Source organism: Lepidothrix coronata, unplaced genomic scaffold, assembly GCF_001604755.1.
Source record: "Lepidothrix coronata isolate B3197 unplaced genomic scaffold, Lepidothrix_coronata-1.0 Scaffold2, whole genome shotgun sequence".
Classification (NCBI taxonomy): domain Eukaryota; kingdom Metazoa; phylum Chordata; class Aves; order Passeriformes; family Pipridae; genus Lepidothrix; species Lepidothrix coronata.
Window position 1 is genome coordinate 4,416,773 of NW_016690182.1, and position 19,531 is coordinate 4,436,303.

Consider the following 19,531-nt stretch of genomic DNA (forward strand, 5'->3'; position numbering starts at 1 on the left):
TAGAAACTTCTGCGGGGGTTTTGGCTGATCCTTTTCACCCCAAAAGCACTACAGAGAGTTCCTTCCACCCCTCTTCTCAGTGTTATATATAAAAATTAAATTAACGAAGATGTCTATTTGGTAGAGCAATTTCAGGGCACATTAAGTATGTATTTCACTTTAATTTCGGGTGCATCAGAACAAAACCCCATTGTTTTCAAGATTTCCATAAAATATGTGGAAGGAATATTCTGTAAGCATTTTCTCATGATACTCTCCCCAGAATTTGAGAATTGTTTGCTTGCTTGCTTAAATTCTTATTTTCATCCAGATAAATATGGCAGTACATATATGTAAAGGCCAGACTCTGGTTATGTAAGGGGAAAAAAAATCCCCATCAAGAATATGTTTATCACTTTAAGGTACTGAGATTGTGCTGAGTTCAGTGAAAGCATCTTGCCTCTGTTTGGCAGCCAAGTGCCCTGCCTGGCTTCTCTGGAACTGTGTTTTCGAAGTGAAAAACTGTAGAAGAGTGTTTTATAAGAAGCATAACAGCTGGTATATCATCTTTTCTGTTAATTCTGTCTTCTTTGAGCATTAGGTATTAGTTAGGGAAGCATGTGGCCACGAATGAGATCAGGGAATGAATTTCTGAGCACATCTCATGCGGAGTTGTGTTCTCTCAGAGCTTGTTTCATTAATGTGCAGGAGTGAATGTGGATCAGCTTTGCCATCAATAGTGCAGATATTGTTATTGTGTTAATATTGCAGAGGTGTGAGTGTATATAGGAGCAAATATAATGTCAATACAACTGACAGTTATAGCTGCAGTCCATCTTCTATGTGGTCCTGGAAAGGGGACTGTTTTAAGACACTGTAAAAACAGTTTCTCTATAAAAGCAGGGAATGTTTCAGCATGCAGATGGCAGCCCAGTCTAAAATCTAGTTCTCTTTGTGCTGAGCACCTCCATTACGAGCCTTGAGGAACACAAGGGGAAGGAGAGAAGCAGTATGGGGGGGAAGAGGAGGGATATGCTATCTTTCAGGATTGAGGCCTCTTTTTAAACTGTCTTTCTCCATTTTTAATAGCTTTTCTGCAAAAGCTGCTTGGGAAGCACGGTTGGTATGAGTATGAAAGAAGCAAAGCATCTAATCTTTTGGCTTAATAATGCTCCTGCGTAGGCAGCTGTGAATTGGACAGACTTCCTTATTGATGTAAGAGCAGTGCGCAGTGAGTGAAATTGGTGTGGGTGAAAATGGTCTTTTCTCATCTCTTTTAATTTGAAATGTCTTCTCCTTTTGTAGTTGAGGCTCTGTAGAGGGGACCTGTGATCACTGGCAGGGCTGTCTAAAGCACTCAGGAGAAAAAACCCACGACCTGAGCAGTGGTGTTTGTTCTGGGTGTCAGCGACTGAAGAGCTGGAGTCAAGTGAAGCCTTGGGTTTTCTGAAATTTGCAAGGTTTATCAGCAGCTCTGGAGCCTAAGAATTCTCATCAGCAACGAGGGTTTTTTTACTCAGAGTTCTGAAAAGCAGGATTCAGAGTCCTTTTTGTTCTGAGCGGAGCTTCTCCACAGCCCAGGGTGGGCTGGGTGGGCTGAGTCTGAGAGAGCAGCCTCTGAGTTGGCCTCTGCCCAGAAGAAGTCTGCCCTTCTGGGACAGTGCCCAGCAACCTTCTCAGCTTTGGGAAGCATATGTGGTCATTCAGGGCTGGGGCTCCTCTTTCCCCTTGGGTGGCTCTGATTACTGCTGCAGTTTGGGAACTGTCTTGCTGTAACTGTGTCAGTTCTAGGACTTCAACTGATTTAAAATGATTCTTAAAATCACTCCCTGTTCCACAGTGTAAGTGCACATGTTTAGCTTTCCAAGTGTAGACTGTCTTCACATTTTCTTCTCTCCCTCAACTGGCTTTTCTGTAATCTTTTAAGTACTTCTTCAGGGTGGTAAGAGGCTAAGCCCCACTCTGTAAAGCTAACCTCTCTGGGTCTGACAGTCTTTACATTTCCTACAGTACTTCATGTTGCCTGAAGTACTGTATTGATTAAACCACAAGCTGCAGAAGTAAATATATGTAGAATATTAATAGCTTCAACTCTAGGAGGGAAAAAAGCCTGTAAATTAATTGATCCATTATGTTGACCTCATAAACCACGAGGGCTTGCAGTACAGCTGTAATCCTCCTCCCACAACACGTATTTCACTTTGAATGTCTATAAAAGGACTGGACTACTCAAATTTAAAAGCTGTGATACTGGACAAGCATATCCATCTTTCCTGGGATGTGTAGTTAGAATATTGCAATGTAAAGGCTGGAACAATAGTTCTCTGTAGAATCCAGGGTAGTGCTGAATCAGTACATCACTAATGGTGCAGCTGGGCATGAGGCTTAAAAAACAATAGTTAACTTTCACACTCCTTTGTCAGTCTTGTTCCTCCTTACAGTTGCTTTCTGCGTTTCCAAGTGCAGGAGTTGCTGCAATAGGGGACAAGTACAATTGAGGGATTTAAAATCCAATTTGAAGATATAATGAACTTGAATTCTGTGTGAGGGAGTTGCTTAGGGAATTGAGGTCAGTGCGTGGTGTGAGCTGATGGAACTCAATCTGCTAATCAGTGCTAGGTAGTTCTGGTTCTTCTGGTTCACAAATCTGTGAAGATGGACTGCTCAAGTTTTTGTTGAATTTTCTTAGGAGAGACTTAGATGAGTGCATGCATGGTATGCTCATCAATCTTGTTAGCATTTTGAACCTATAGATATTGGAATCTTTATCTGTATTTGGAATATTTCAGGGGATTTTTCCATTTTCTGCTCTTCATTTTTTTTACCTTAAATGAGCACTATTTTAGGCAGCTATTGGATCAGAAAGTCCTTGGTGGAAAAGGTTCTTGTGTTAATGCTTGCAGAATTTTCTCTACAGGGCAAACTAGGAGTTTGCTCGTAGTGTTGAGTCTGATTGCCACCTTAACATAACTAAAATCGCTTCTACCCTCTGCAACCAGACATATTAAAGGGGGGAGTTATGGGGTGGTGGCCATCCACAGTATTTTTCTTTTGTGCTTGGCAGTGAAGCCCATTTTTTTGTTTCTGTTCTACACTGTAAGATGCCTTTTGAAACTTTAAGATGCTGCTCTTGGTATCTTCTATGGCTGGCATTTGGAAGATATTTAACTTTTTAATGGAAGCGTTACAATCTTTCAAGCAAAACCTTGGTGTTAACACCTAAGGGGTCGTGCTGTTTGTTTCTTCTGAAATAAGTGACAAGATTCTGAGTTTATTCCAATCACATCCCAAAAGATCTGTGAGTTTTACAGTTTTTATTCAGCCTTTAGAGGAATCATTACAGATCAGTATTGTAACCTTGTCAGGTGCTTTGTGTATTTAGTTGTGGTTCCCTTTGCTTCCTCAGGACAAGACCTTGTTTTTTCCTTGTATGCTGTCATGCAGCTGATACACTGCTGAGCCAGTAATAATCCCAAATACTCTAGATGTTGTCTCACTCTTGATGTTTACTTTCAGTCTGCACAACACGAGCACTGACAGGTACCCTCCATGCTTCCCTCATTTTTAAATTTCTCTTAAAATTTCAGCTGAACAAGGAGAATGAGCCATATGTGAGTCTAGTTAAGGACCTGAGCCAAATGGAGGCTTAGATCCAGCAAGACAAACGCTGAATGCACACTGCCTTGTAGAATTAATGTTCATTGTGTATTTAGACAACTTAAGTGGCTGGTTATGATGGTGAAGATGCACAATGAATTAGGCAAAATGAAATATTCTTTGATGCTCATTGAGCAGCAGAGCGAGGAACACTGCATGACCCCTACCAAGTAGAGCTGAAGATACATTATTTGAGCTAACATGCATCTCTGATCCTAAGTATTTTTTGTTTGTGTTTATGAAAAGAAAGGATCCGGTGCCCGTTGTGGGTTGCTTTCAACCAACATATTAGATAGGCTGAGAATCTTTTAGTAATAAACAGCTTAGTATGGTGTGTTGGCGAAAGAGAAGACCTGAGAGAGAGTTCATATTAAAATTTAAAGCCTTAAAAAGTAGAGTGGGGAAATGGTTTGAAAAGAAATGAACAGAGGTCACCATCTAGCATACTGTAAAGACAGTGAAAGGATTACTGTTACCATTTCATCCTTTGTGTGTGGGGTGAAAATGGTGATTTATTTCTGTGAGATTTCTGAGCAACAAAACCTGACAATTGGCAATCACTAAAGAGGTGGGCTGCTGTTTTTAACGAGTGCCTTCTGCATCGCAGCTTCTGTGGAGAAACCAGAACCTACAGAGCCTCATGGTGTGTCAGCAAATCTCAGCCTGTGCACAGACGTGTGCCTGAGTGCACACATGCACCGCTTTTCTTGTTTTCTTTTGAAAAGGAACACCGCATAAACAAAGCTCATGGTAGAAATTAGAGCAAAGCTAAATTATATTTAAAGCGTGAACTTGGGAATCTCAGTGCTGGGTTTTGTGCAGAATACTAATGCTCCGGTTTCCTTCTTGTTTCTGAGTACCTCCTTCTAACCTTGTCACTTGAAATTCTTTTGAGTCCCAGAAGCTATATGAGCTGAAATGGGTGCTGGAAGGACAGCAGGCAGGACAAGAAGAAAATGGGACACAACTTCCCAAGCCTTGTTTTCTGAGGACTCAGAAGAACGAACTAAGTTTGTCAACAGAGGTGAAGGGCATTGGGCAGCAGATGGGAGTCAGGGTGGTTTCTGTTAGAACAGAATTTGTGTTGCATCACAACAAGTCCCTGGTAGTTGCTGGGTGCTTACAGGTCACTGTGACAGCTGCCTGAAGTCTGTGGTCTGTAGCATCAAGCAGTATGAGGAGGGAAGGGGTGCCCTTGTTGGCAGTGGAATGATGGAGAATTAAGTTGTCTCACCTTGCTTCTACACTTCTCCCTCTGATGGCAGCAACCTCCCTTTACTTATCTGGATACAAATGCAACCTGGCAGGCCACAACAAGGTCTAGATTAGTGATTCTTTCAGCCTTCTCAACAAACACTTTATTCTGTGTCTCTCTTCCCCCCTCTCAGTGATTTTGGGCAAGTTGTCTGCAATTGGTATTTCTATATCTTTATTAAGTAAGATGTCTTTTCACTCTTCTGGGAATGATCCTGAACTTTGTTCCCCTCTTGTGAGGTGTATCCAGTAGAGTACTATGTTTTTGTTACAGCTGTGAGCCCTTACAGCTGCTTGGAGTTTGCAGAGTCAGAGTAAGGAGCTCCTCAGGGAAATGCTGCTCAGTGCCTGTGAGCAAATTTAGAACTTTGTCCTGGACACATACAACCTTCTCTCTTCTGGCTATGGGACATCCCTCTGGGGGAAATAGATCTTGTATTGTACCTCATGTTCTTTGTTAACTTGCATGTTTACAGATAGTCATCTGTGAGAGGGCAGGTCGAACAGCCTGTTTGTCTATGGCTGCTGTCTTAGGACAGTAACCAGCTGACCCACTGGTCACACTGGTGTCACCAATCCCACCTTCTGCTGGTGGAATGTCTTGCATGATGAAGGTGACACTTCAGAGTCTGATATGTATTTCCATGCCAGCTTTAGTGGGGTTGTGTCAGATGTGACAAGCTGAGGCTGTGGGCTTGATTGTGAATGACTAGGTAGTGCTGTAGTTTCTTGCCCTTTTCCTGCTCAACTTACCTGATTTTTGGAGGTACAGAGACTGACTGCCTCGATGAGGCCAGGACTTCAAAAGGCAAAACTCCTATCAATGCTGACAGAACCAAGAATTTTCTCCTCTGCCTAGCATTAATATTGGTTGGCAGAACTTGCTTTGAATTTTTAAATGTATTTAATGCAGCATAGCTTGTTTGGGGTGGAGATGGACGGACCCACATGAAAAAGGACCTAGGAGTTCCATACTTCAGCTGTAATAACTGAAGGGAGGAAAGCGTAGAAAGTAATTTGCAGAGCTACACTTGAAAATCATTCTAGCATAACATCATTACAATTATCTGTCAAAAGATTTAGTTCAATTACTTTTTCTTAAGCTCTCTTGTCAGGATGGCCTCGCTTGTTTCAGGATTTTGTTACTCCAAGGAGAGGTTAAGGAAGAATGAATGCTAATTCTGTCATTAACCACTGTCAGACACCCTTCAGCACATATTATTCCTTGAAAACGCCTTAGCATCATTACTGTGAGGAATCAATAGGCATAAAGTGCCCACGGGAACATAGAATTCAGGAAGGGGAAAAAAAAATCCACTGCCTGTTTGTAGCTTATAGTACAGTAAGGTGAGAGGAAGAGAACTTCAGTTCCAAGCGGTAATTTTGAAATAATTGAATAGCAACATAATTCCTGTCGTGTAAAATATCCTTACGTATTCTTCACACAACAGTATGCTAGGGACAAGGGAAGGATATTTGATGTAATAAACTCAAGCTGAATAAACTTCAGTGAACTGCAGGACATTGCACTCTCTTTCTTCTCTACCCTGTTGGGTGATGGGGGTCTGGGTTGGTCCCAAAGTTGAGGGTTTGGGACCTCTGAGTGGGCTGGGTGGGCAGATGTGGTACAGAGTTTAAGGAATGATTCTGTTTCGTTGGCCTTGGTTTTGACTCCTAATGCAGGTAGTTTTGTGCATCTGTTTAAAAGAAACTGCTATAGAATGTTTGCTGAATCTTTTTGTGCAAATAATAATTTCAGATGACTGCCCACTTTATCTGAGAATAAGGGTCCTGATAAAAACTCTGTATCTGTTATGGAGATGAATTCCTGGAGTCTAAATATATCAAGCCACTTCAGGGCCTGTAACTTCAAGCTAAGCATATATTTGGGGACTCTAGCTTATAATTAATCATCTCTCTTTGAGAGAGAGCAAGAGAGAGTTGGGCTTTGCTGAGTTCAGATTCAATCTACCTGTTTTTAAATGCAGAGAAGGAGCCTCAGTTTGCTCTTGCTATTTTATCTTGAATGGCTTCGTATTTGTAAATGAAAACAAAATTAGTTCTGGTACTTATATCAGATTAAAAATAGAATCCTAAACTAGATTTTTCCCTTTTTTTTTCTTTATTTTTTAAAAGTTATGTAATATAAAGTGAGTAGTAAAGTTCACAGGAGAGACTAATTTTGTCTTTTAAATGAGAATCCCAAGACCTAGATTCCTTGATTTCTGAATTTTGTTCACCTTCTTTTACCTCATTTTATAGGATAAATTTGTGGAATAGCATTAATTCATTTCATGAGCTTTTACAAGGTCACCAGCGGGAAAATAAGGTTGCTAAGAGAGACTGCATGAATAACCTACTCTATATGTTTTCCTGAACAATACGAATTTTAAGTGTTTGGCCTGTTTGTATGAGACAAAGCTAATTATGACCATCAGGATCTCCCCCTTAAATAACATACAAAAATCTGCCAGATAAGACCCATACTATTTCAAATAAACTGTTGTATCTTGTGTTTTTTTTTTTTTTGAGAGCAAAATTATATTTTTGAGGTGTCATTTAATAAAAAACTCAACCCTTTTGTGTGATAGAGGTAAATTGTTCATACACAGTTACCTTGAACTTGTATGATTTCCTACCTCTGCATAAATATAAACCCAGAAGTCATTAGATTAAGCATTGTAATGGTTCTTTGAGAAATAGTTTAACTGTAGCTGCTGCTTTGTTGTAGTGAAGAGCTGTGATTCAGACTTACTACTATGTTTGCATTTCAGCTGACACGGAAAGTGAAAGATGAAGCCTCTTGTTCTCTTGGTTCTTGTGATCTGTACTGTAGTCAGCATGAATTTGAAGCTCGTGTCAAAGAGAAATTCTGGTAAGTCACAGAAAATTATTTTTACTTTTGGATCTGGACCTAGTACTCATGCAATCAGGCATTTTAGATGGCTGCTTTTCCTTTGTGTATATAATGCTTATTCTCTTCTGTCAAAAAAAAAAAAAAAAGAAAAAAGTCATAATTAGTATGGTTTGCTTACCAGATGTTTATAGGATGAATTTTCTCACCATAATGTTCTGTTGCTGTGACTTTAAGCTATTTGAAAGTGTCCTTATGTTTTCTTTTGTTACAAAAAAAAGATTGATCTGACTGAAACCCCACCAAGGTAATAATGACTTTGGCATTGTTTTAACATCCAATCTTTTACTCATGCTAAGGGATTTTCTTAACTTGGATGTGGTTTGTGGTAACTTCTAAGTCTGGATGATTTTTTTGTATGTTGGAAAATCATGTTCCAAAAAGTCATGGTGGCCACATGTGTGATCATATATATAGGATTAACTGGGAAGAGTTTTCCTGAGTAGATAATCTCTGATTCTTCTGGCAGTGGAAGGGAGGGAGTAGGAGTTGGTTTACGTTTACACCTGCTTTTGAAACCTACTAATAGTAACAGAACACTTCAAAGAGGCATTAGAGCATCTCCTTCCAGGGTAGACAGTTCACCTGGATAATGGCTCACCTGTACTTGAGCCTGAAGTGACTTCTAGTCCATGCAGCTCTTCCCCCTCAGAGGGAGTGACTTTATTGGACTGTTTGCCTTTCTCAAGTAAGCTGTGAGTTTGGGAGGATTTTGGGCAGACCAGTAGGTTCACTGTGGTTTGCACAGTGGTGTTGGTCTGCTACAGCCTGGTGTATGTGGGCAGGTAACTGACTGGGTAAAAGTTGCACTTTTAAACTTGCACTTTATCTTGTTTTTCTGCACTATTTGTGTGCTGTGCTTACATGTGTGAGGGCTCCCGTTGATCCTGCTGTCCTCAGTGTCTTCAGCCAACACTCAGCGCTGCAGGTGCAAACAGAAATTACTGATTTCAGTTGGTGTGGTCAGTTTTAAGTTTAATTTCTACATTTCTTGAGAACAAAGGAGAAAAGTTATTGGTTATAAAGAATTAGATGTCACACCCCAGGCTAAGAAGTGTTACTCTGGGAATTGCCAGATGCTGGGCCGAATTCTTTCTGCTGGGCTGGAAAATGTAAATGGAGGTTGCTAAACTGAACTAGTGTGTGGCTTTTTGTTGTGGTTATTGTGTCCAGAGCCCTGTTTGCCCTGTGAGAGCAGTCATGGATAATGGGGTTTAGCTGTGGTGGAACTTGGTCTAAACTCTGCTGTGATGGTGTTCCTGTTTTCAAAACTGCTGTCATTGGCCTGGATGGAAACCCTTTGTGACATCCATAATCAATATAATTGAACAGCCTTTATTCACTGATGCCAGACAACAGCACCTGGCTGCAAGGAAGAGCCTTTGCAATTCTTTTGTCAGAAGTACGCATCTGTAGAAGTGTCATGCTGGTGGTCATAGCATCATTCAGCTGGTAATTCACCTTTAATTATATTTTTTTTAAAAACCTGTAAGACTGCTTCTTGTTAAATATAACCAACAAGTGAATAGGTGGTTCTTATTCTTTTCATTTGATATGCTGAGAATAAGATGAAGGGGGAAAATGCATGTAAAGTAAAATTATAGTTTCTCTGCAAGCGCATAATCATGTAGTTGGCTCTCACCTTCAGTACTCATTCTGATTGCTGCATGGAGCAAACTATTGATTTCTTTTTTTGCTTTTCCCACTACATTGTGTGTGAAATAATTCTCTGTTTCTGTGATATCAGCACTTGGTGCAAAACTGATAATTTGACTCCTGTTCTGAAAGATCTTTAGATATGAAGGACTGTTGTTTGATTGCTTAGGGCTTCACTAAATGTTTTATGTTGCGAAGAGACAGATGCCCCAGAGGCTTCTGAGCTTTAACTGTTTGTATTAGTTTAGTGGAAGATCTGGGATAGTGGATGGCTGCAACCAGGGAAATGCACCATGAAACAGTGACACCGTATTGCTCCATAGGGTGACAGTAGCTGTGACATGCTGGTGCTGTGGTTCAGTCTTTTTTTTTATTATTTTTTACTGATGTCTTGATGAAGGAGAATGGAAAGAGGAAATTAATGTAATGGTTATTTGTGGGTAGCTGCACTGCAGTGTAAACAGCAGGATGTCTGAAAGCAGGAAGACTGTTTTAGCTGTAGCTTAGAGCTGAGGTGGGGGGAGTGGATGAAGTGCCCAAATGATGCCCTGTGGACAGGATCTCTGCAGCAGTGTTCTGGCTGGATGTTGTAGTCTTGGGTCTTGCCGGCTATTGGTACAGGGGTGTCTACACTGGTGAGCATCCTCAAAAGGGGAAGGGAAATTGTGCAGACAGTTATGTAGAGCAGTGTGAAGCAGTGCATGGAAGGTGCTGACACTGATGATAAAGACAGATTTGGGCTACTAGGACAATAAACCAGCAAAATTGGGGTATTGGTGTCTTTGCCGACTTATGCAGACTGGCATTTTTCTAAGCAATGTGTAGAATTATTGCACGAATGGCCAGAATTATGATTAGTGTCAAGTACAAGAGCAATTATGAAGCTGACTGGCATGCATGTAATATCACATAATTGAATGTATCTTGTTTAAGGGGTAGGGAAAATCTAAAGAGAGCTGAGTTGAAGAGGACCTGAGGTAGAACAATAGGAGGGTGAGGTGTTGTCTTAGGTAACGCAAAGGTATCACTAAAACTGAGGCAGTCAAAAGGAGGGCAGAATGTCCAGAAGGGCATTATCAGTGTGACTGAAGTTGCCTAAAGAGAACAGAAGTTTGGCTAGGAAGGCATCTTCAGAGGCTGGTGTGAAAATACTCCTTCAAAGCCAAGGAATGGAAACCCAAGGGGAGAAAGTTGAGCATGAGAAATCCAGACAGCAAGTGCAGACAGTACACAGGGGCTGGACAACAGGCAAGAGTCATTAAGAAGAGGTCAGGAGTGGAGGATCTAAGATGCTAAACAAAAGGTGATGAAATGGTGCTCCAGTTGGAAGCATCGAACTCTAGCTTGCTGAAGAAACAGTCCTCATGGAAGGGAAGAGAAAAACAGCAGTGAAAGATTTGCCTCATGTCCTTTACTTGCCCTTTGTTATAGATTCAGGTGTTTGTATTTCCCATTTGGAGAAGACAAACTGGAATGCATGTGAGGGCTGCAAGTAGGTTTTAGAGTACCCTGCAACACTGCAAAAATGTCAGAGAAACTTGTAGCAATATAAATTTGCTTGGCTGCTTCTCACTTGAGATGTGGTGCCAAAATAATTAAAATGGGTGAGCTAATTTAATTATGCTAGTCAGAGTCTTCTTTACAGGCAGTGACTTCCAGATGCTCCAGAAGAAATCTGTCATGTCTACAGAGTAACAATTTCTGTTTGTGGTGGGAACAGAACAGTTTGCCTCAAGCGTCTGTGTGAGTGTAATGTTGACTTAAGTTTCACAGGCATTTCTTAATATTAGGAAGCGTTTTTGAAAACTGCAGGCCATCCTTTTTCCTTTAAGAAGCAGACTGAACAAACAGCTAATGCGGGGACTGCAGCCTTAGCAATATCCTAGAAAGGGTATTTTACAGATGGAGGTTATACAAATAAATTGAGGATGTGGGAGCTGCTAGGTTCCCAGCTGGCAGGTGATTTCCTTTTAATCGGATTAAGTCACTTCTTTTCCCAAGCCCATTGTATATAGTGCTTTGAATAATCATAGCAGGGAATATAAAACCAATTAAAAAATCATTGCATTTTTTAAGCAGAAGATTTTTCAGATTATAGATTCTGTTTGACTTACTAGACATAATTCCATTAGTGAATAATTGATGGCATTTATTGTGGCTGTATTTGTTTGCTAAGCTGAAATACCCTCTCTCAGCATGCTGGAGCTCCGGAGGGCATGCCAGCCTTGTGTGGAGGAGCATGGGCAGACATCCCCAAGGTTTCTGCAAGGCTGCTGGCTGCAGAGCACACAGTAGTCTTTCTGCAGGTTAACACAGCTTAATTGGCTCAGACCTGGCACGGGTATTTCCTCCAAGCTACAGTCATGTCCTCTCCTTCATAGCATGTTGGATGGATGTGCTGTGGGATTTCGCCCTTCCCTTCTCCTTCTGTTTATCTTGGGACCATCCAAAAGGCAGTCATGTGACACAGGAGCAAGTGCATCTCTGATCCGCCACCCTTCACCTGCATCTGGCTTTCCCACCAATGGCGTGTGAGAGAGAGGGGACTTGACTTGTCACTGTGTCTTGCTGTGTATGGGCAGAGCCAAATTGTCTTGAATTCTCTCATTGATGTTGTGCTGGTGAGGATGTAGTGCTTTAACACATTCATTTAAAGCCTTCACTTTCCGACTCTTTGTCACTGCTCTAGCCTGGGATTTCCATCTGCTCCCTTCAAAGAAGCTCAGTCATCCTGTGTTGTTGCCTGACCATTTTGGCCATGAAAACTGTGGCATACATGGAAGTGAAGGTGTTTGTAGTTCAGAGGTGACTCACAGATTTGTGCATGGAGCGGGATATCCTAGATGAGCCTAACTTCCAAAGTCCGTTGCTGCTTCTGGAGTGGGCTCCAGAGGAGGTGCTGGATGTGTGCTCATGCTTGCCATTTACTTTAGTTTGCAGTTGCATCTGATGAAAAATGCATGGCTATGAGCCCTCCCATTTCTGAGATATGAGTGATGCCAGAGAGGCTTTTGGCTTTTACTTCCCGCCAATAACGTGCAGGCAGAGGAGATGAGAGCTTGGCAACACTAATCAGCGCACACTGATCTCTTACTTTTCCCAGAAGACGTTGAGTTCTTCACAGCTCCAGCAAACAAAGTCAGAATCACCGTTGTTCTGAGCTGCCATGCAGGAAAGTACAGCCTCTCCTGCATATGGTTGTGTCTGCTCACGGGTTCAGGCTGCTCTCCATCTGTTCAGTTTGGATCAGCAGGAAGTGAGGAGCCGAGCTCCTGTGCTCAGTCAGGTCTCAGGGGGCTACCAGCAAGTCAGCTGTGAAGCTCTGGTAGTTGTGCACCTCATTACAGGATTCTCAGCTTTAGTTTCTTATCCTCTAGACAGAAAGCAGCATTGCAGCTGGACAGACCTATCTGGGAGACAGCTGGCAGCATTTATCCGTTGTATTTGCAGGCAGGGAGGGAGGAAAATGCACAAAGAACAAGAAAGGAAATAGTCTGCTAAAGGTTTGGGTTTTTTTCTAGTGACCTCAACCTGAGAAGGTTTAAATATTGAACTTACTTAAGCACTCAAATTTTTAGCTATTGCACATGTTTAAAATGAATTCATGTATAATTAAAACAATTAAAATATTGAGCTGATACTTAAATATTAAAGCTAGACTCCTTCCCAAAAGGGAAATCACAGCTGTATTTGAATAAAATAAATGAACACAATTAAATTGTTTCAAACTGCAGTAAATTACAAAGGTAAGATCTTCGGGGGATAGGGAGAAATAAAGCATGAAAGAAATGTCATTTCCTCAGTTAAAAATCTATAATCTTCCACTTTTGCATTGGGCATCATGTCAGCTGTTTGGAGATCTGTTCTACATCTTGCTGCAGCATGTAGAAGTTCATTGATAATATCTGAATCTCTGCTATATGTACCATCATGACTGAGAATCTTCTAGCTCTGTGCCTTTAACTGGATAGTACGTATTTTTCCTCTCCAAAATGGGGCTTTTCAAATGAAAAAAATCGTAATGTATCAAGGTGTCTTTGCTTTGTTTTCTTTAAGATCCTAATTAGAAATTTTAAGAGCGCTCTTCATTTCAGTGTTTCTAGTTTGCTCACTTTGACAGCAAGTGTCCTAGGTTCGTGTCCTTACTGTGAAACTGACTGTCCTGAGGGACAGGGAAAGTTGTTCTGGCATGTTTTGTTTTTCATCTTGTTCATGAAAATATTTTTGGAAGGTTTGTCTTACATAATGTTCAAATGCAAGTATAAATAATACAGCTGCAGACTTACCCAGAACAGTCTCCAAGCTCAGCATGTTGGCTTGTCCTGGAGATGAATATCTGCTCAATTTGGGACATCTGTTGGTGACTCAGAGACTTTGAGATAACTTAGGGATATGTGGACCTATGGGAGGTATAAGGAATCTGTGATGAAATGGCTTTGCTTTGGGTCAGCTCCTGACCAAGAACAGTTCTGAGAAATGCTTGGGTTTTTGTAACCTGAATACATCTTAAGGCAGGTTTTACACACTGCTGTACATATTTGAAGGAATGTAAATAAGGCTCCTTAGATTGAACTAAGTATGAATATTAATACACATTCTCATATCTCTGTCCACTGAATTTAAAGAACTTTTTCTACTTTGCTTTCAGAACCTTGTTGTTTGAAGTGCGTTTCAGCTTTGAGTTCCTAGTCTCTGTGACACATTGTATCAGAAACTTCTTTTTTTTCTTTTGTACTACTTGTTTTTGTCATGAGTGTAGCTGTCGCAGTCACAAGCAGTAAAACTGTGAGATAGATGATGTTGGGATCACTATGGGAAATAGTGAGAGAAAGGAGAATTAAGGTGCATTTTTGGGGTTGTTTTTTGGGGCCTTTAAGTTTTTGAAGAAGTTGGTTTTACAGATAAAAAAGGAAATATCAGATTTTTGCCTTTTCAGGAGGTGCAGATGTATTTCAAGTTGTTGACCTATGAAGGAAGGAATTCTGTTTTGTGCAGTGCATGTATGTACAAACATTAGTATATAGACCTGTGTGATTGTTGTATTCTGTTGTAACTCGCTAAAGTAGAAATGATTGCCCATCTATTAGTTGAAAGCAAAATTGATTTGAGCTGCAGTGTCACCTCTAGAGGGTACATTTATCACTTTATTAATCTCTAACCCTTTCAAATCCAATCGATTCTTTCCTACAAGAAGCATGATTAGCACTTATAACACAGACTGATAGGGAAATGTGCAGTGCTCTGCAGCTGAAGACAGAGACTTAGATTCGAGTTAAGCTTCCGACCTGAGCACTTTGCTTTTCCAAGACATGGTAACCAGGCTGCCTGTGCCCACCAGCCTCTGCCATCAGTTCCTTCTTGCTTTCCCTCCCTGTGTGGTTCCTTATTCAGGCAGGAATGGAGCCAGCAGGAGGGTATTTCTGTTAGCTTGACTTGTTTTAAACCTCCTTCACCTTTGGGATTCACAGAACTGTAGATCTATTGTGCTGCATAGGACCTTTGGAAACTCATTTCCAGTTACTTTTTTTTTTTGAGGAAGGAAGGTATTTTGACACTTCAGTGTAAGCCAGGTGCAGTTGGTCTGCTTCTTTGAGGGATCAGTATTGCTTTAAAAAGGTATCTACTGAGATTTCTGCACCCGTTATTCCAGATGGGAAGTACAATACTAAGTGAACAAGTAGGAGACTGTATGATCCAGGCAGCTGTAAGTGTTGCTCAGTGGTTTTTCACAAAGAAACTGGAGGCAATGGCAGTACCTGACATGAGCTTTTGTGTCTGACTGTCTCATTCCTTGGCTGTAATGAAGTGGGAGGAAAAGGAACTTGCATCAGTCCCTGACAGCTAACCTGTCCTACCAGCCCCTCTGGGACTGAAGGCATCAGGGAAAGTGGTGCATCTCAGGGCAAGCTCCCGAGGCATTCAGCTCCCCTGTCAATGAATAGGCCTGAAAGAGGGCAAAAGGCAAAGTCTGAAATTCCCAAATTGCTTTCTAATGTCTAAAGTACAATACTTTTTATGTCACTTTTGCATGTGTCTGGGGGACATACTGCTGTTTAGGCCTCCAGCAGCCATGTGTACAGTTCAAATGTTTGTTAGGGCTATGTAGTAGAAACATGATAGTTGTATTATTTTTTGGACTTTCTATGTTCTAATTGTACTTTGTTGCCTGGGTAGGGTTTTTTTAAGTCTCATGGGACTATCTGGTGTTTTCAGTAAACATCTGCTACCATGGTATTTCATAACAAGTGCTTTTTGTCTCTCATGTTTGCATCATAGTTATTTCCATTTTACACATGGCAGAAAATCATCCAGAGATAAAACAATGTTACCATTGCCCAACACACTGAAGGTGATGTGGGGAGTAACACATAAATAAAATGTTTCCCTCTGTTTTGTTATGTTGCTAATCCCTTAGGCAAGGACGAGGAAAGCAGTACTGTCTCATAGAGAAATTTTGAGACTATATAAGCATGTGTGTAGAATGTGCTTTTATGTCCTTGGATACATGTGATAGGGAACAGCTTCTTTAATTTCTGTTATTTTTCAGTAGAAGTTAGAAAAATGTGTCAGCTAGAAATGGAAGAGGAAAAGAAGGAGTGAGATTTGGTTTTACCAAGTTTTGTGCACTAGTTTTAGGCTTACAGCTTTTGCTTTTGAATGTTACAAGTTTGTTCTGTGTACTGGCTATGAGCTGCCCTTCCAGAGAATAGTGGGGACACAGAAGGAGCAACCACTGAAGACTGTAAAGTGGCATATGGAATCACCTGAGGGACCAGGAGCATTGGAGATGCCAATCAAGTCTCTAGGGTAACCAAGTTTATAGAAACCTCTGTGTATACTTATTGCTCTGACTGGAAGAACGTTTGTTGATCGTGAACTGCTGGGGCTCTGCAGGCAGGCAGCTGCATTTGAGCCACTCTGGGCTCCATCTGTGCTTACAGAGTAGCTGCCTTTAGATTTTTAGCACTAGCTGGAACTCGAGTTCTGTCCTCAGATGTGTGAATAGCCCTAAACACCTTTATCCAAGGACACCTCTGTGTAGTCTTAACCAGATGTTCATGTTTATTTAAAGAAGTGCTGGTCCTTTCATCCCACTGTACAAATACATATAAAATTTGAGTGCAAAGTTGTTTTTCAGATTTTTAAAAAATTTATTCTTTAATATTTGAGAGTTAATGGATTTTTTTTCTGGTATGTTGAAGATAGAATTGGCTTATTATTTGTGAAGACTGATGTTAATATAGGAGATCGTATTTTTCACAAGATAACATGAATTGTTTGTTCTGAATTTAAGCATTATGGTTTTGTTTTGCTTATACACTCTGTGATACTAAGGTTATTTGGATCAATGTGCAGAGCCACTTCATGCATGATTATGCTATATTACATGTTCAGCAGTATATATATATGGGTGGGCCTGGAATGGGAGAAATAATGTGAGATATAATCATTCTGATGTCTTTGAGCTATTTGTAAAATGCAGACATATAATCACATTCTAGAGAATAGGATGCATCAGAAATTCTTTTTCAGTGACATGATTTCATTTTGAATAGTAAATTCCCTGAGATGGATACATTGGAAAACTGCTGGAACAGGAATCAAAGGCAGAGTTATTCCCAGGCTCTGTATCTCTGGAGAGATACAAGAGCTGCAGCTGAACAGTTGTACTCCTGGCATCGTTGATATGGATGTCGGGAGAAGAAGCTGGAAGACCTTGAACATTTAATGGTCAGGACATTACTCTTTCTGGGATTCCCTGCTGGGAAGCATTTTGCTGTGTCAAATCTCAAGTTTACTGCAGAGGAGATCTGAAAACTGAGAAAGTGGGAGCACTTGAATGGAGCCAGGTCATCCTGCAAGCTTCCTTGGCTCCAGATGTGAGGTGGATCTCTGGCCATCAGCACTGCTGTCTGGCACTCCTCTCTAGTGAAGGAGAAGCTCCTTCAGAACCTGGGTCTTCTCCTCTAGTTGCAGGCTCCAGTGTTTTGTTGAGAAAATAAACCAATTTTCAAGGATTTTGAAAACCTTTTTGTTCTGGTACTTGTGGTCTAGAAAAGCAAATTTGAAACTTAAGCCAAGAAAATAGTTATTAAGGATTTGAGTTCTTGAATGTATTACTTGTTTTTGTTGTGACCTTGAAAATCTTGCCCTGTTATATAAAGCTAGAGAGGTGTGAATAATGGTGTGGTCTTAGACATAAGGAAAGAAATTAGGATGTGTATCACTAATGACACTTTGTATATAGTATTTCTATTCAAAATGACATCTGTAGTTTTAGGGAAATCGGGGGCTGCAGTGGAAATGCACTTAGGAGTGGAATATTTCAGCTTTATTGGAGCAGATTGAAAGCTGAAGCTTTTTGGCTGACTTGTGATGTAGGTCAACATAATTCCTATTTGCTGTGACTTTACATCATATTATTTACAGCATAATGATTTTTTCATCTGGATTGGATGATTAAATTTGCTCTTTACCATTCAGTGTTTATTGCAAATGGTTTTGTTCCAACTGTACAACATGCCTCTAACAGTGCATGAGAGAGGAAACCTAAATCCAGTCATCTGGGATGCCTGGCTGCAACTGTTGTGGACTTTACATAGGAAGAGCGTAAAGCTCTGTGGATGAAGAAAGGATCATTATTAAATCCTGCTTTAGAAGTGTCTACAAATGAACTGTTCCATTTGCTGTCCTTTATAAGGAGCTGTAATTGATGGCTTTCTCTGAAGGACACAGATCCCATGTGAACAGTTGGTTATTCAGAATGCTGTTGCGTGAAGTCCCTTGCAGAATGTGTCGCCAACTTGCTTCATGTTGTAGGAAGACCCTTGATGTGCTATAGCAATTAGTTGTCTTTGGAACAATGTCCTTTTTTTTCCCCCCAGAAGTGAAAGGCCGGGTACCTTGGTCATGAGAACTTAAATAATACAAATTCCACAGTGGGACTGTAGAATGGCTTGGTAATGTCACACCAAGTTGAACTGTAAATTGAGTCTTTTACTGGTGTGTAAATTCGAGTATCCTCAAGAGAGGCAAGTGGTTTGATTTTTTTTTTTCTTTTTTTTTTTTTTCTGGGGGCTGCTGGCTAAAAGCTCTCTTATGGAAGAGTTTCACTGCTACCATTGGCAGGTTTTTCAGGTTTGTGCAAGACAAGCACATCCTTTCCTGCACGTAGGGTTGCCCTTTCAGAATGATGATGTGTAATATACTTGTAAAAATCAGATTTCCTTTAATGGTTTTATTGTGCACATGAAAGTTGTGCATTGTCAGTGTAGTTACTGAGATAATTTAATGCTCCTTTTATGCTTTACTACCAGTGCTTTCCAACAGGGAGCTGTAAAAGGTAATTTTGATCTCCTTAAACTTTGTTTAGGTTATTAAGAAATATTTTTTAGTGGCAGAAGAGGGAATTCTATTTTTCCATAATCTAATAGCCCCTTAAGGCTCACTTTTTAAAAATCACATCAGTCAGATCAGGGAAGAGATGGGAGCAATCAGTCATCTTGCTAAGTGTTCAGGGATTCTTGAGCATGCAGCATCTGTTGCTGGTGGTCCCCAGTGCAGAGCTGGGCAGTGTTTGGTGACAGGCAGTGTCAGCTGTTTCCAAATGACTGGGAGGTGAGAGGGAATAAAGCCATCAAAAGGCCTTGTCTAACCATGGTAGTGGCTCTTCCAGTCCATCCTTCGAGGTGTTATTAGAAGTATCTTAGTGCCCTGGGCAGTCTAGAGGAAGGGAGTTGGCTGAGCTGCCCCCATTCCAGGATGCTGTTCCCTGTTCCAGCTGTGCTGAGAAGTAGCAATGCAGCCCTTGCTTGGGGTGGTCTCAGCAGGTACTTTCCAATCTGGTGTGCCACACAGGGGGTTTGGGCTCTGCTCCAGGGAATTGGACTGGGCTGTGTCATGTTCTTCTTTTTATTTTCTTCTTTGAGAAGCTTTCTTTAGAATAGGATATGCTGTAATATGCCAGGAGAATTAACCAGAGGAAGCTTCTATGTAGAGTGAGAGAGGAGCTCATTAATTGCTTAAAAATTAGGCAGTCTCCATCTGAGTAATCGGTGTTGGCTGGCTGGC

General features: G+C 40.9%; 1 protein-coding gene across 1 annotated transcript in view; it reads left to right on the forward strand.

The window, feature by feature from the left end:
- Positions 1 to 19,531, forward strand: part of IL1RAPL2 (interleukin 1 receptor accessory protein like 2) — a 367,348-nt gene that overhangs the window by 2,713 nt on the left and 345,104 nt on the right. Inside the window, 1 exon segment of the mRNA XM_017819967.1 lies at positions 7,665 to 7,765. Coding sequence (XP_017675456.1) covers positions 7,684 to 7,765 — 82 coding nt within the window. The 5' untranslated portion in view covers positions 7,665 to 7,683.